Consider the following 15,926-nt stretch of genomic DNA (forward strand, 5'->3'; position numbering starts at 1 on the left):
TAGTTGAAACTGTCAAAACCACCCTTTTCCGAATGTGTCACAACGCCCATTAGTCCAATGCGTCCAGCCCATCACGCAACTGTTACGACGTCATGTTAAAAATAAACCCAAGTTATATTTGTCAGTGTGTCAGCACAAATAATCCGTAGATTGAAAATAAATATTTACTTATTCGATGGTTTTAGATTGAAGTCGGTATTGGGTATTATTTGGAAATATGTTTTTGGCTTTGGGAAATGTCAATATGTTGTGGTATCACAATCTTAGCAATTTCTATAATTGATATCCACAGTTCAAAAGATGGTTTCTAATGTTATGGATAGTCATCAAAATGTGAATTAGTAAGTCAGTAACAGCAATCATTTGTATAATATATCAATAAGGTACGCACGCAATAACGGCCGCGAACGTACGAGTACATCAAAATCCATCAGTAAATCGCACCATTGTGAAGCAGAAGTACCAGGAGAACATAAAACCTAACACACACAACACACATGTTGCCGTCCAATAACGTCGCCTAAATAGGAGCTCATTCATTCTATTCAGGGCCCACGTCATATCGTACGTAACTATTACAGCGTCTGTCCTCCTAGTACCCTTGTCAAGCGTGATCTTCAAGCGATAAGTCATTTGGATTGATCGCTAAGGGAATATTTACTGCGACAGTGATATGATAATATGTGGCTCATTGTCCGTTTATTGCTGGAGGGTTATAATTGAATATTGTACTCAATACTGTAGTAAATTTATTTTTGGTATGTTTCGGTGTTAGGCTTAATCAACCTTTTGGTATTGTATTAGTGTCCTTGTGTTGTTCGTTATTCTCTGTTTGTGGAATTCGATTAGAGGAATGGGTGATTGTGATATTATATTTTTGCAATTCTGGATTTTTGAACTCTAACTTGTTGATTATTGAAACTTTTAGTTATAATATTTGTGGATAAGCCACGGGTCTAATCAAAGTTCTGACTAAAAAACCTTTTCTAATCTCTGATTTCCCTAAATCCCTATTTTACTTGGAATGTGTAGTAAAAAAAATGTATTAAAAACTTTGAAGCGTCTATCTACCGTAGTCGAGAGAAACGAAAAAAAGACAGCAGTGCCTCAGAAAAGGGTCCTTTTTCCACCCTTTACCCGTAACACCCGTAGTCAACAACTGAGCATTTAAAAAATCTTGTTTAATAAGCATATGAACTCTTACTATTACTCCCTAGCTATCATCTAGTAGACATAATAATTAGTACGTAGGTAGGTCCTCACAGAAATTTAATAACAAGCTCAATTTAGCTAGGATTGCGAAAGTTTCACACGTAACCGTAACGTTATTAAAACTTCCCTTCATTAACCATAAGAAGTTCTAAAGTTGGAATATATTATTATTAATGACGTTACTAATTGCATTATCTTATTAGACATCGTTAGTTATATGTTGTAGTGGTATAATTATAATTAGTTTCACAGTTAAAATTTATAAGCAAGATTAAGTCATTCGTGTAAATACAAAAACAGAGTCTCGTTGTACGGTATTTAATCCTTTTGTCGCGGGGGATTTCACAAACAATCAAGTCAAGACATCTAGACTCAGGCAATACGTGCCGAGACTAGAAGGTTTGGTGGGTGAACTTTTGATACCGTTATTGGCCAGTCAAAAGTACTCTTGACAAAGATAAGATGATACAGTTCAGTAGAAAGGAATAAACATATACATTTCTTATCAAACCACCAGCACCCTAAGGAATATTTTAGTTGGATAAAATGCTAATAAATCTATGATAACATTTGTTGCCCATCATATTTTTTTGTAATTGATAATTAATGTTACAAAACGCAAGTGTAACTCAAACCTATTATCCATAATTAAATAGTTTTGCAAACTTTAAAATGTAAATGCAGTTTTGTTTAAAATGTAAAAAGAAATATCTTTATTTTTATACAAACACTGGCCCACTCATGAATTTAAATTAATATACTTATTATAAGCAACCGCCTTTACCTTATATAGAACTTATAGGTTCATTAATATAGAACTTTTGAGGTTAACACGCAAACACTAGTCTGTTTGTTGCAGATTTTTTGAAACCATGCATTATGACCGTTAATTTTGTATGAAAAACACCATGCTTTATGTAAATTACTCCTGAAAACGTGACTATTTTAAAAATATAATTCGTTATATTATAAATTATTATGTATAAAGCAATGCTGTTATAATTATTTCCTGCATTTCCGAATCGTTCTTTTCCCACTCCATTACAAAAGTTGCTCTACTCTGCTTCCATTTCGTTCCATTTATCATTAAAAGACTCAACAAAGTGATTATTTAATACAATTATTACAAGCCATTCGTTTTATCATTCAATATAAAATCAGTTTGCATTTATCGCAACCTACACTCAAAAATATGTACACTAGCCATTAACGCGAAGAGAATCAACATTTTAAAACCAAATAACTTAAACATTCAACCTGCTACATTTTGACGCCCATTTAAATATTAATTTAAAGTGAAATAAAATCTCTTCACAATTTGCCGGCCACTAACTGGCTTGAGTGCCTCCTGTTTGCACGAGGAGCGCGGGGCAGTGGGTGTTGTAATTCACAGAACTTTATCTACACTTTATGGCTTTCATAAATATGCATCGGTTTAAATCCCCAATAAATATTGTTTTAAATCCCCGATGCAAAAAGAGAGGTATTATAACTTTGACATGTTTATCTATCTGCATGTCAACCTGTGTAATGATAGTCATCATCCGAACGGGTAGAAAAAAAAATGATTCCGTATTAATTGAGTGCTATCAACACTAATAAGGCGGTTTTCGAAAAGGATTAAATTAAATTGTGACTATTTTGTATTACAGTATAATGAAGATTATTTTTATACTCGTACAGTCTACCAAAAAAAAAATCCAAACAAGTCAAAGATCACGTAAAACCGTTAAGTAGTTCTTCTTTAGGCTGCAATCCGTGTTTCCACTCCTCATTCAAGTACCACTGACGTTTCAACATTACTTGAATTAGCATCCAATTTGTTAAATAGGCGTTGATAGGAGTGTAATTTCGTCTTGTTGAATGTTTTAAAACTAAGCACCTAATTTCTTTGAAGTCGTTTTCGTGCGTTTTAAAATTTATAACACCACCAAATTTATTTTTTAACCAAGCGATTTGGTTTTCTTTGCCTCATACATACAGAACCCTAAGTTTCGCGAGTGCGACTCACACTTAACCGGTTTTAATTTTAATAGACATTAAAGTGCTACGATAAACTAACTTTACGTTATTTATTGATGTTAATGTTGAGGTACATGTTAATACTGAAGATAAAGTTCGAGAACATTACAAAATTATTAATAAGCTTTTATGCGTTTAAGTAGCCATTAAGCATAATATTGAAGTGGCTTAAAGAATATTTCTTTTGTGGTCTGATTGTGTTGTGCTTATGTCTTTGTGGCAAATAGGACAGAGTCCTCCAATAAAATTAGAAACACTGAATATGTGGCTTAAAAACTAAGACTGACTCTTAATATCTTATAGCCGACATGCAAGTACACGTGGACCGTCCTATTACCTAAGCTTTTTGTATAAATTAGAATAAATTTATACCAAAATGACAAACAAGCGTTGGTATATTCAGCCTATTTCCACGTACATACGAGTCTCTTGACACAGAACAAACATTAGAACGTGTAATAAAACGTCTGGCGCAGGCACCTCCTAAAACTTAACTATAATAACGTTTACAAACGCAAAGAGAAATGCGAGGATGTGGATAAGGACTCCTCTAAAAGGAATATAATCCCTAAATAGGATTATAAACTACTCAAAGTTTTGGGCACAAAGCACCTACTTAATGATGTAGTGTATGGACCTTAGGTTCTTGCTGGTAAACGAAGCTACGTAAGCGGCTGAAACTCGGCGATTTAAAGTGTAAATGTAACCAGTGCTAAAAGCTGTAAAATCCACGCTTGCCAGACTTAAATTACCTCGTGTATCCTGTCTGAAAGGCTTTTTATATTATATTTTCGAAAATTTCTAAGCAAATAATCCACCCTCTTATCTGCTTTCTGTTTAAATGATAACCTTAAAAAAATGACTCTGAGAGGGTAAATCAATAATTAGGCATAATTTAATGCCGCCTTAATACCACTGCTAGGAAAAGGCCTCCTATTTCTCTTCCAGAACTCTTTATCCTTTGCGATTTTTGGAAACGTTTGCCCTGCGTATTTGACTAGATCATTGCACCACCTTCGTCGCCGACGACCTCGGCGATGATATCCTTACTTTGGCGTCCATCTCCTATTCAATATATTACCAAAATTGCAAGTTACAAAAATAATAAATTTACACTGATCTACTCACCCTTCTCAAGGTGACACCTCTGATAATAACATTTTCATTTCAACTTATTGTATTATCAGCTCTGTGTAGTTCCTTATTGGAAACTTGTCGGGAACGTGTGAGTTGTGACGTGTCTCGGAAACGCTGGCCAAACATCTGGCGCACTATTGAGGGTGCAGCTTCAGTAACAGAATGTAGAGACCATTTTAGAAAATTTTAGAACGTTGAGACCGGAACTGTTTCGTTTCCTAGAGACGTTTTCAGATCTGCAAAAGATAGTATAGGAACCAATATATGTGATAGAATACTACTGTCCATCCTTTTCGACTTTGCAATAGAGAACAGAAACGGAAATTGAACATCGACCGTAATGATATATTATTATGAGTGTGCGCTTTCTGTCATAATTATTTATTTAAATCGATTTGATATGAGCTTGAAATAGAAGTAGTGTAATTTGCAAGCAAAAATCAACTTTTCATAAAAAAAAACAAATTTTAAATTGATTAAAAGCAAAACTATACTGTTCTCATAGCCACTCGAATGTCAAAGAGTAAGAAGAAGTAATTTGTACCATCAGTACCACCCTAATATTAATTACAACTCGAAGTTAGAATTTTCGAAATAGTTACCTCCGTTTACTTGTAATAAGCGAGAGTTTCGACTTTCAGTTAATTAAAGCAAGGATGGCACGTAACAAAACGAGTTATAAGACCTCCTGCCCGCTTACTTTAAACTTGGAGTGCGACTTTTGCCCTGTGGAAGCGAGATGGTGCTATATGCTTTGTAGAGCACTATCCTGCTTTCACGAACGTATCTGTTTTATTTGAAGAGTTCGTGGTATAGGGTTTAACTTCAAAAATACCTTTCGGTTTTCCAAGTAACTTTCCTGCTGAATTCTTTGAAACAAAACTCCTATAGGCTTCGGAGATACAAATTGTTTGTTCACGTTTAATTTCGATGATGAAGTGTCTTTTGAAAATGTTGGTATCATGTTGTAATAATCAAAGAGAGGATTTAATTTCAAAGTTGATGGATGGCTTAGAATAATTGATTATTTAGATGATTTGATAGTATAGGAGGTAATAGCGGCGCCCTCAGCTTGGCAAAAGTGTATCTTGTAGTGTACAATAGTTATGAAAGCTGAAAGCTATAAAATTTTTCGACAACATTATAGTTTTCCATTTTTAACTAGCCAACTGTCTTCAACTACTTAGAATCGTCCCCTTCCACGATTTTCTATTATAGACAACATGGGACCAGCCCAGGGGGTAAACGTTGTATTTTATCCAAACACATCATCATCATCGGCCTAGAATTTTCCAAGTTATGTTGGGGTCGGTTTTATCCAAAGAAATAATACATTTAATCCCAACAATTACTTAAACTTAAATAAGTTCGTAACTTTTCTTCTAATGCAAAGCCAAATGTTCTCAGCAAATTCAACATCATTACGTAAACACATTTTTATTTCTCAGGTAGCGTTTTACAGAATCGAATAGTCTGAAGATAGTAGAGATAAGAAACAAAGGCCGGTAACATTTTACTGACATTACGAAGGTCCCACTTAAGCCTTTTCTTATCGGTGTTGCCAGGTACTATAAATAACCTTTGTACTTTCGCATACCATTCCGTTCGGCAGTTAGGGGTTAAAAGAATTTAGTGGAAAAGGATTTTCATTTTTCTCAGAGCAGAATGTAGGAAAAGAATAAAACTATTTTTAACCAAGTTAAAAAAAGGATGAGGTTATGAATTCGACTGTATTTTTTTATTATTTTTTTCATCTGGTTTCAAAAAATAATAATTTTAGCCCTGTATAAACTATTAAGCAAAACTAATTGAGCGCCATAATTAAAATTAGAGTATTTCAGCTTGTAAAATAATTACTGAAAAAAATAACACTTAAACATTTTCAGTTCCGAGTAGAGTTATAGAGAACATTTATCATTTATGAACCTGTCTTAGCTTAATTTAATATTCTATTTACTTTATCTCTATCGGAAAGTAAACAACAATCATGTTTATAATTCACGAAGAGCTTTGGTACCAAGCAAGGAGGAACCAAGGTTTCCGAGCTAAGGGGAAGCAATTTAGCTGGATTCGGACTTTGGAAAACTCATTAAGGTCCTTGATTGGGGGTCATAGGGTAATCGAATAGATAGCAAACCAAATTCGATTTCTGATTTCATGCGTAGTGAAGTTTGTGTACACTCTGTATATTCTGAAATCATACCTATGGCAGTCGTTGGAATAACAAAGTATTACCTAATAGTAAAGTATCTTTTAAGCAAAAATTTTGCATAAAATTGTAACGCTGTGAAATTTATTTCCATGTAATACGTGCGACGAAGAAAATATGTTTTTTTAGGAAAGTATGATTTATGTTTTAGTACAGCATTTATTGTTTCACTGACACTTAGTTTGCTTTTCTGCTGCATCAAGCTCTAAAACACATCATTAGAGCAAAATTTGTTCCCTTTTTGCAAGCCTTTAAGACCTTTAAAATACAAAATAATAATCAGCTACCTTATATACTGCCATATTTATTTCATTGCAGATAAATCATTAATTAAATTTATTACAACATTTTCCAAATAATACGTAATAGATTCTCTCTTTCGCTAAAATAACCTCAAATATGAACTGATTATTTAATATGCAAGGTTTACAGGTTGTTCTCTTAACTTGGCGAAATACCACTCACCCGATTACCCGTCAAGTACATCAGTCAGAACTTGAGAGGCCAACTGAAACTCAAGAACTGTTAAGGACTCTTAGCTTCAAATAAACTCGCATTCACAAGGGAAATACGTTCGTGTGGTATACCATACAATTTAGTTGGTTTCGCTTAAGATAAACTCATAATTCACCTGGATTTCTGACATACGCCTGTATCAATAAAGCCAAGTCATAAACTTCAACAATTTATGACTGCAAAATATGTTTTAACGCTGCTCGAACCATTTGGAGGATATGTAGCCCATAACCCTTATTTTACGAGGTGACCTCAAATAATTCATATTTTAATTTCAACATTCTATGTTTATTTCGACTTACTCCTATTTTGATCAAACTAAAAATGACACCCTATCCAATCTTTAATTAGAAAAGAAAACGTAATTTACCAGAACCGTTTATAAGCAAGAAGATTTTTACGAGAAAGATAAAATAAATAAAAGAAAAATGTCTATTCTTGGGTGGAGACCGTGATTCGGCAATCTTCATTTGGGACGTTCGTTTGATAAAGCAAAGAAGATCGACTTCCTGAATTCAAGGGCACTTACAGAACGAATTGTGTGATCTAGGGGATTTTTCTCTTGCTATCTTTCGTCCGCTATTTTAGTGACAATGCCTTTGAGATTTCGGTTCTCTAACCAGCGGTGGTGAACATCGTAATGGAGTGTCTCATTAACGAATGTGAGTGAAAGCTACACAAGTTTCTCTTTTATATAGAAAAAGCTAAAGAAAAGAGAGACACCATTAAATAGAAAAAGATGCTTATTGGCATTTTGCACCAGAAGTAAAAAAAGAATGTCCTGTATTGTTTTATTTCTATCTACACAAACACCTAGCTATAAATTGCCCTACTCATTAATTCAACTACCAACAAAATACAAGATCCTTAAAAGCCCTCCTCTTTAACCAAATTATTAACCGTAAATTGTGGTATAAAAAAAACTCTTCGGTCTGGTTAATGTACAACCTCGTTTACCATAGACATTACTCAAATCGCATCAAATATTCCGGCGCATATCGCATGACAAAAACAACAGCTCCGCTAAAACAACATGGCGTACGGATTAAAACGAAGTACGGACCGGCCAGACATTATGAAATTTGAATAGCCCTGACGGTTCAGTGTACATTCGGTAACTGTTGAATAACATTGGAATAATAATCACAGACGAAACGGGTATGCTAACTAAGTTGTTTTTTGTCATGTAGATTGGAGAAAATTTTTGGACGATTTTTATAAAGTTACTAGCTGACCCAACAAACGTTGTTCTGCCGAATATGTCTTTTTCTAGTTGTATGTATTTTTAATGCCACATTATAAAAAAAATAAAAACAAAAAATTTCGTCCAAAAAATAAAATATTTTTTTTTTAGTGTGAGCAACCCTTAACACTTAGGGGTATGAAAAATAGATGTTAGTCGATTCTCAGACCTACTGAATACGCATATTAAATTTGGTAAAAACCGGTTAAGGCGTTTCGGAGGAGTACGGTAACGTGTATCGTGACACGATAATTTTATATATTAGATAACTACATTCGACTTATCCAATGGCGTCATTACCTTGTTTTAACTAAGCAAGCAATCACTTTCCGACTTTTAATCGTAGTTAAAAGATATATTATTATTTTACCTGAAAACAGAAGGCACGTTTTTTATTATAATAAAGATTTATGTATTCAAATTTGAATAGGTTTCTCCCTTGTCAGACTATTTTGTTTGTGTCAGCACCCCTATTGTTTTGTGATGTCGTATTTATTTGATCGTGAAGGCTTGAAATATTTGCGTCATTTTTTGACGTTGAATTTATTAATGCAAATATCGTAAATACTCGAATCGTTGACCGGATCGCCATAAATTTTTGATTCGTTGTACATTTTTGATGTAATAATATCTTCATATAAACAAAAAATATTTTGTTTGTGTGAGGTGTTTTATGGTTTGGAGGTTAATCGGAAATATATTAATCTGCATTGAATATTACGACATATGATCATGAAATAAACTTTTAAATTTTGAATTTCAAGACATTATTTTTTGGGTTTGGTACAGCTACAGGTTCTATATTGAGGATGAGAAAAATTAAAACCTATTAAATGATTTATTTTATTTTAACTAAAAGTTATAAATATTTTGTCCCATATTTAACATTTGAAGAAGTTAGCGCACCACGTACTTTCATAACTCCATTTTAAACTAGAAGAAACTAAACTGAATTTCCTATCAGGAAACATTTCCTCCTAGAGTTTTCACAAACTGTATATTTCTTAGATTCGTGGATAAGAAATATAAGTTTAAAAGAGGATTAACGATAGTTAGAGTCTGAAGAACGTGGTTACTTTATTTTTACTAAAGAGAACACAATACTTCATTGCATTGCATATTTTGTTTATAATTATAAAATTGATTATATAATAAAAGCATTAGCTGGCGTCATTCCCGCATCTGGTCGTATTATAAAGCACTAGCTGTTTCCCGCGGTTTCTCTCGCGTAGTACCTGCTTGGTAATTTTACAGTGTTTATTTATTTTTTATCTTTGTCGCAATTTTTCCATATTTTCTCAACGTTTACACCGTCCCTGGACTGCTACGAATATTTTAGGACTTAAATTAGCGAAATCGGTTCAGCCGTTCTCGAGTTTTAGTGAGACGAACGAACAGCAAATCATTGTATATCCTACTACTATTATAAAGGCGAAAGTTTGTAAGTATGGATGTATGGATGTTTGTTACTCTTTCACGTGAAAACTACTTAATGGATTTGAATGAAACTTTACCACAATATAGCTTATACATCAGAATAACACATAGGCTACAATTTTTGAGGTTTCTAATGTGAGGTCGTAAAAAACACATTTTTCAATCCTACAAGATAGATAGAAGGCAGATAGATAGATAGAAGGCAGGTATAAATTATAACTTATATCTTCTAACCACGCGGACGAAGTCGAGTAACTATATAAAAGAAAAAGAGGAAGAAGAATATATTACGATGATGAGCTCTTAGATATTATTCAAGAGACTAAACACAACTGGACATACCAAGGCTTTTAACATTATAACTTACTAGCTCATTACCTTAATTGATTCTGCGTTAATCTGATCACATCTTGTCACCTACGTCATAAACTCATCACAATGCAAATAGGACAATCGGCGTCAACCTGTTAATCCATTTAGCGCGATTGCCAATACCGAGGACAATTACTATTGAGCTTAATTAAAATATGGATAGTAATATATTGATAGAGGTATAGGGAGTCACGGATGTAATCGACTAATTAATCGGATTAGTCTCAGAGCATCAAAGGTAGTGTTGGAGTAGATTATAGGATTCTAAAATTATACGTAATAATATGAGCTCTTTTTCCGGCGAAAAAAGGAGTGTTATTAGTTTGACCGCTACGTGTGTTTCTTTTATGGCACCGTAGCTCCTAAACGGGTGAACCAATTTGGATGCAATTTGTAAGCCGGGATTTTTTTCCTTTCATCTTGTCATTTTGATAATTTAATTGATTTTGATATGATATTAACAAATAAGAGAGTTTTAAGTTTTAAAACTTTTCTCATTCTTTAATGGTGGTATTTTAAGGATAGAGACATAATGTACCTAACCAAGAATAGTTTCGCAATATTTGATTGAGCTTAATTATTGTTTGTTATATTTTTAAGGTTTTGTATACGTAAATTCAGAGCTATTTTGCTAATGCGTCATCGCTCTTTTAACGGTGACGACTATCAGTCATTATGGTTAAAACTATTTCTGTTTCCGTAAAGAAACCTCTGCATTCATTTTGAGTAGAGCTTTTTACCAAGAAATGGTATTATGGAGGCTGTCTTCAGGAAGATTGATCGTACATTTTTAATAAAATATTTGCTAATATTCAGAGAAAAAACAGTATTTCCTTGCGGCTAGCCGTGATGTCGGTGGCAGCTGCAAAAATATAATCCTGTTACTTACATATGGGTTAAAATAGCCCATGAGTTAAAATATGGTAACTTATTTCCGCCTTTAATAATCGGTATTATTTATATAATAACTATCGTGACACTGATTCATTATTCAATGATGTAACGGTTTACTGACGCGTATTTATCGGGGTAGCCCGACTAGTTTCGGACACAACCGGAGTCCTTAATCATGAGCAGACGCGGCGGGATCGCGAGTCGAACTGACTCGTCGGACGGACTGAAACTAGTCGGGCTACCCCGATAAATACGCGTGAGTAAACCGTTACATCATTTAATAATTGGTATTATCATCGAAATCAAAATTAATTGTTATTACATGTTTTCCAGGCTCTTTTAAAACGTCACAGTATTGACTCTTGGTATGAAAAGCACTATTGTATTAGTTTTACCTGGTTAGTAATTAACCTTATTTGAAGAAATAATTGTGTAGTAAACTCACTTGACTAAAAGTCCTGTTATATTTTCGGTATTGAGTAAGACATTACTGATTTACGGTGAGCTCGGTGTAAACCCGGCAGTTAATGGCCTGGAGTCTTTCACACGCAAAGGTCAAGAATGGGATCAATAGTGAATACTTCACATGTTAGAATTATCACAAGTTACTCTTATAACACTTTTGGGGTATCGTGTTGCCCAGGTAAGTATGTTGAGGAGGTCAGATAAACACTGGTGCTTAGTTGCATAGTATAGACTGGAAGCCGGCCCCAACATAGTTGAGAAAAGGCTAGGTGTCTGTTAGAAAACTTCTCTACATTTTCACCGTTTTAATGTCTATAAGCGATTAAATTTTAACTTCTGCTAGTATTTGTAATTACTTTCCACAACTATCAATCACTAAAAAAATAAATAAAACTTACCAGTATTTTCTGTAACGAGCGCGATCAAACGTGACTAATATCATATCTCTACAACATGAATGTGTCGAGACGAACTAATCTTATAGTGGCTCAATCTTATTTGAAAAATTTGTCTCTTTTACTCCTATTTTTATCAACTTTATTTCAGTTCACTTCTTACAGCACATAGCTATTACCTGTGCATTGATTAAGTTCACCAATTAAAGTTTCCTATTGAATTAAGAACCTTTTCAAATGTACCTTTTAACGTCGAAAGTTCAAGATTGCCGAATATTGTAAAGGGGTCAATGCTCCTTTGATTTAAATCTTTCAATATTAAAATGAAGAACCCACTTCAGAAACTACCTCCAAAAAGTACGGTCAGCAAAATTAACCGGTTTTACAATCAGATTTTTGAAGCAATTGCAAAACGACCAGTGCACTATCAAATTCAATGAGTTGTTGTTGTTCTATTAAATGACAGAAAAACACCAATTTCAAAATGCGACTAAAATAATTCTAGTGCTTTCTCAGTCGGATTTAGTAAAGTGTCTAGTGTTGTTGACTGTACCACTTAGAAATCAAACTAAATCAAAGTAGGTTCTGAAATTAATTTGAACTCAAATGAACTTGAACTTTCGGAACTTTTAGATTAAAGAAAATTATTTAATGAATACTTTCAGTTCAATTTATATTAATTAAAGCTTCCTGAAACACTAAAGAAAGTTCTATCGCAATATGTAAATGAGTTTAGTATTTTTTATGTTTATGCGTTTTTAATTACCAACTAGAAACTATTCAAGCCGAAAATCTCACATCTCATTTTTGGTTTTGGAAAAATTACTGAATTGCTTCATTACGTTACATTACGAAATCCGAGTTTAAAATGAGTTGTGTTAATTTGAAACAATTTGTTCTCCAGAAATGTTATTAACTTAATGATGTTAAGACCTTATACTTATTTTCTTTTCTTCCATAACGCTCCTTACCGATGAGTTAGCAATTTTATATGGTTCAGTAACCAAAGCTTTATGTTACACTAAACAATCTGTTTGACCATTTGACATTATAGTTTGACAGCTGTATGGTCCTTCCTTTGGCAACAGCTTACATTCACTGAACACTTTGGATCCCTAAAGCTTTGTGTATAGGAAAACTTTAAAGATGAAAGAGAAATAATACCATTTTGAGGAAGTCTTCGATGTGAAATAAAATATTTCAGTCTGTTAATAGAATATCATGTCATTTTCTTTTTGAGCTCGCTGAAGTTAACTTGAGTCCTAAAGAAAAAGATCACAAGTTAACTGTCAGTTGGTTTCCTTGTGGTTTGGCATGTGTTGCCTGAGTAACATTAGCAGTTGGACAAAAATATAAATTTCGTCTGGAATGTTCAAAAATACAAATTAAAAATGCATCTGTTTTTTTGCTAAACAGTTGAATCGGTTGAATCACAAATAAATGTTTGCGTTCCTCCAATTTTATTTAGCACCTCAAATTTATGACCGTGACAATGGTTGCTTTACCTAAATTTTTATTTCGGTAGCAGCGTTACAATTGTAAAGCGTTCATGAGACATAGCATTGTCGGTTCATGAGACATAGCACCCAAAAAACAAAGCCGAAAATTTCTTACCGTGTTAAAAATGTTCCGAATGCAGCATTTTAAAATTTTCACCCGAATTTTATTTTGACAATCGGAAAAAGTGGATGAAGTCATTCGCAAAAACTTGTGCAAAAAGGCTTACTACACCGCTGTCAGTTGTTTCTGGTTTCAGTTTCTGTCCAAAGTGAAATTCAAAAGGATATTCTAGTTTTTATTTTAAATGTGGATCTTTCCTGTTGTATTCATGCCGAGTTAAAGCAGGCAGCGGGTTTCGTATTGCATTTGAAAATGTAGTCAAATGAAATTCGGTTTTTGTTATTTTCAATGTGGTGGAAGGATTTATTGTCCTTTTATTATTATATCTTGTATCCCAATTAGACAATTTCAAATCCTACTTTAAAGTAATTGTCATTCGTACAAGGTAAATTAACTCAAGCGTATTATAATACAGGTCACCGTTATAGGTATTGTCATAACTCACTTGTGCAGATGCCGTCTAAGGTTTTAAATTTATTTGACAAAACTTGCTAATACCAATTTTCCTTTGTTCCAGAATTCAGCAATATAGCCTTAGGCCTCGGAATAATCGTCCTCACGTTCCTGCACCCCACAGACTGTGATTTCGTCACCGACGCACCAAAGACCAAAGAAATATACGTATACCAACGAGATGGTCCAAAGGATGTCCCGGAACCCGAATTACTTCCAGTCCTCCACGGGAACGACACGAGATGCCGAATATCCGAGTATTTGTGTTCAAATAAGAAATGTATACCGATAAATCGATTTTGCGATGGCACGAACGATTGTGGTGACTCGTCAGATGAACCGAGGCATTGTACACGTAAGTACTTTATACAAATTTATGTAGGCCGCCGGAATGTTCGTCGATTATGATTTGTATTTTTGGGTCGCGAATTCACTGTTATTGAGGTCTAGTTTATTTTGTTTGTTGTATTACACAGAAACATAGCATCGTCTGGATTTGCTAGTGCAAAGATACTTATGCTCAATTGTTATATTATACAAATTGGAAGTCGACTTGGCCCAGCTGGAAAACAGTTACAAGCTGCTATAGTGTGTCTGTATTTTTTTTGTTATTATGATATTTTTTTGTTTGACGGAATCATAATTGTTTATCTAGCAATCGTTCACTTATGCGTATCTATCTGGTTTTCTTGACTAGTCCTGGTTTTATTTGATTGGACTAGCTCTATCTCAATTAATGCAGTAGCTAAATATAGTAGTAACAGCTACATGTAGTAATTACCTCCGCGTCAGATATTAACTCGTGAGTAATTAACTTACCGTAAACGAATTGTTAATTAAATTAATGAACTACGCCTGCATTCGGCAAACGTAGTGACGGACGTCCTCATGCACGGTGGAGTGATGATCTGCGCAAGATGGCAGGAGCTGGATGCGAGCAGCCGAAGATAGATCTAGATGGCGTGCAATTGGGGAGGCCTATGTACAGCAGCGGACGAATATGGGTTGATGATGTAATGAAGCCTTCATTTAGTCATACATTAGAATTTAAATTCAAGTTTTTGGTAGCTATTTACTAAATATAAAATTCGCAAAATTATTAAAATCGCAATATAAAGATATTTTATACAAGTCTTTACATGTCAACTATAAGTAAAACGCAAAAAGAAATTGTTCTATTCAGAGCGTGCATAAATTTTAGCACTTTTATAATCCCTTTTCCGGGAAAGTGGTTCTAACATGACGTGGCAACAGCTGAGAGAAAGCGGGGTAAGGTACACTTTGTCCTCGTACGTCATATACGTTAGATCCCGAGACGAAAAAGACACGGAGTCGAAATTCCCGAAATTTGTAACTTAGCATTAAATATTTTAAGTTAAATGTTTTACCGGATAACATGGATTTTATTTCTCATTAAAATTCCAAGTATTTGTGTTAATTCGTGAATCTGTCGGTAAAGTATCTTTGTCTTTTTAATTAGCAGCTCTTTTCCAATAATCGGAAAGTTTGTCCGGATCCCTTTCATGAACATTCCGGACCGTTTATTGATCCGTGTTCGAACACTCGGCTGTCTGATTTCCTGGTATCATGTTTCAGCGTTATCGGGGCCACAATGGTTAGACTGTTTGCCTCCCATTACAGAACTGAGGCTCTTCCTTGTGTTCCTTGTCTTTATTTATATTATTTAAAGAAATTGCGTTTGATCCTGTCTCGAAAACATTACATTTATTTTTCATCGTGGAAATTTTAGACTGTTTTTTCCTTAACTAGGGAGTAGTCCCTGAGGGTTTTTACTGAGTTTTTGGGTCCCTTACATACCTCAAGTCGTCTTCTTGATACAAACAATAAAAGAGACCTGTTCGTTCTGTACGTAGCTCTTCTTAAATGATAAAAGTATTTCTATTGCGGAACTAGGGAAGGTAACGGTTGATAAATACACTCCCCAAGGGAA

At 34.1% G+C, this 15,926-nt stretch overlaps 1 protein-coding gene across 1 annotated transcript in view; it reads left to right on the forward strand.

Annotated features, from left to right (window-relative positions):
* Positions 1–15,926, forward strand: part of LOC113504403 — a 117,000-nt gene that overhangs the window by 16,885 nt on the left and 84,189 nt on the right. The window contains exon 2 of the mRNA XM_026886659.1: positions 14,040–14,330. Coding sequence (XP_026742460.1) covers positions 14,040–14,330 — 291 coding nt within the window. The remainder of the gene's footprint in view (positions 1–14,039; positions 14,331–15,926) is intronic.

Source organism: Trichoplusia ni, chromosome 22 (assembly GCF_003590095.1).
Source record: "Trichoplusia ni isolate ovarian cell line Hi5 chromosome 22, tn1, whole genome shotgun sequence".
In the NCBI taxonomy this organism is placed as follows: Eukaryota; Metazoa; Arthropoda; class Insecta; order Lepidoptera; family Noctuidae; genus Trichoplusia; species Trichoplusia ni.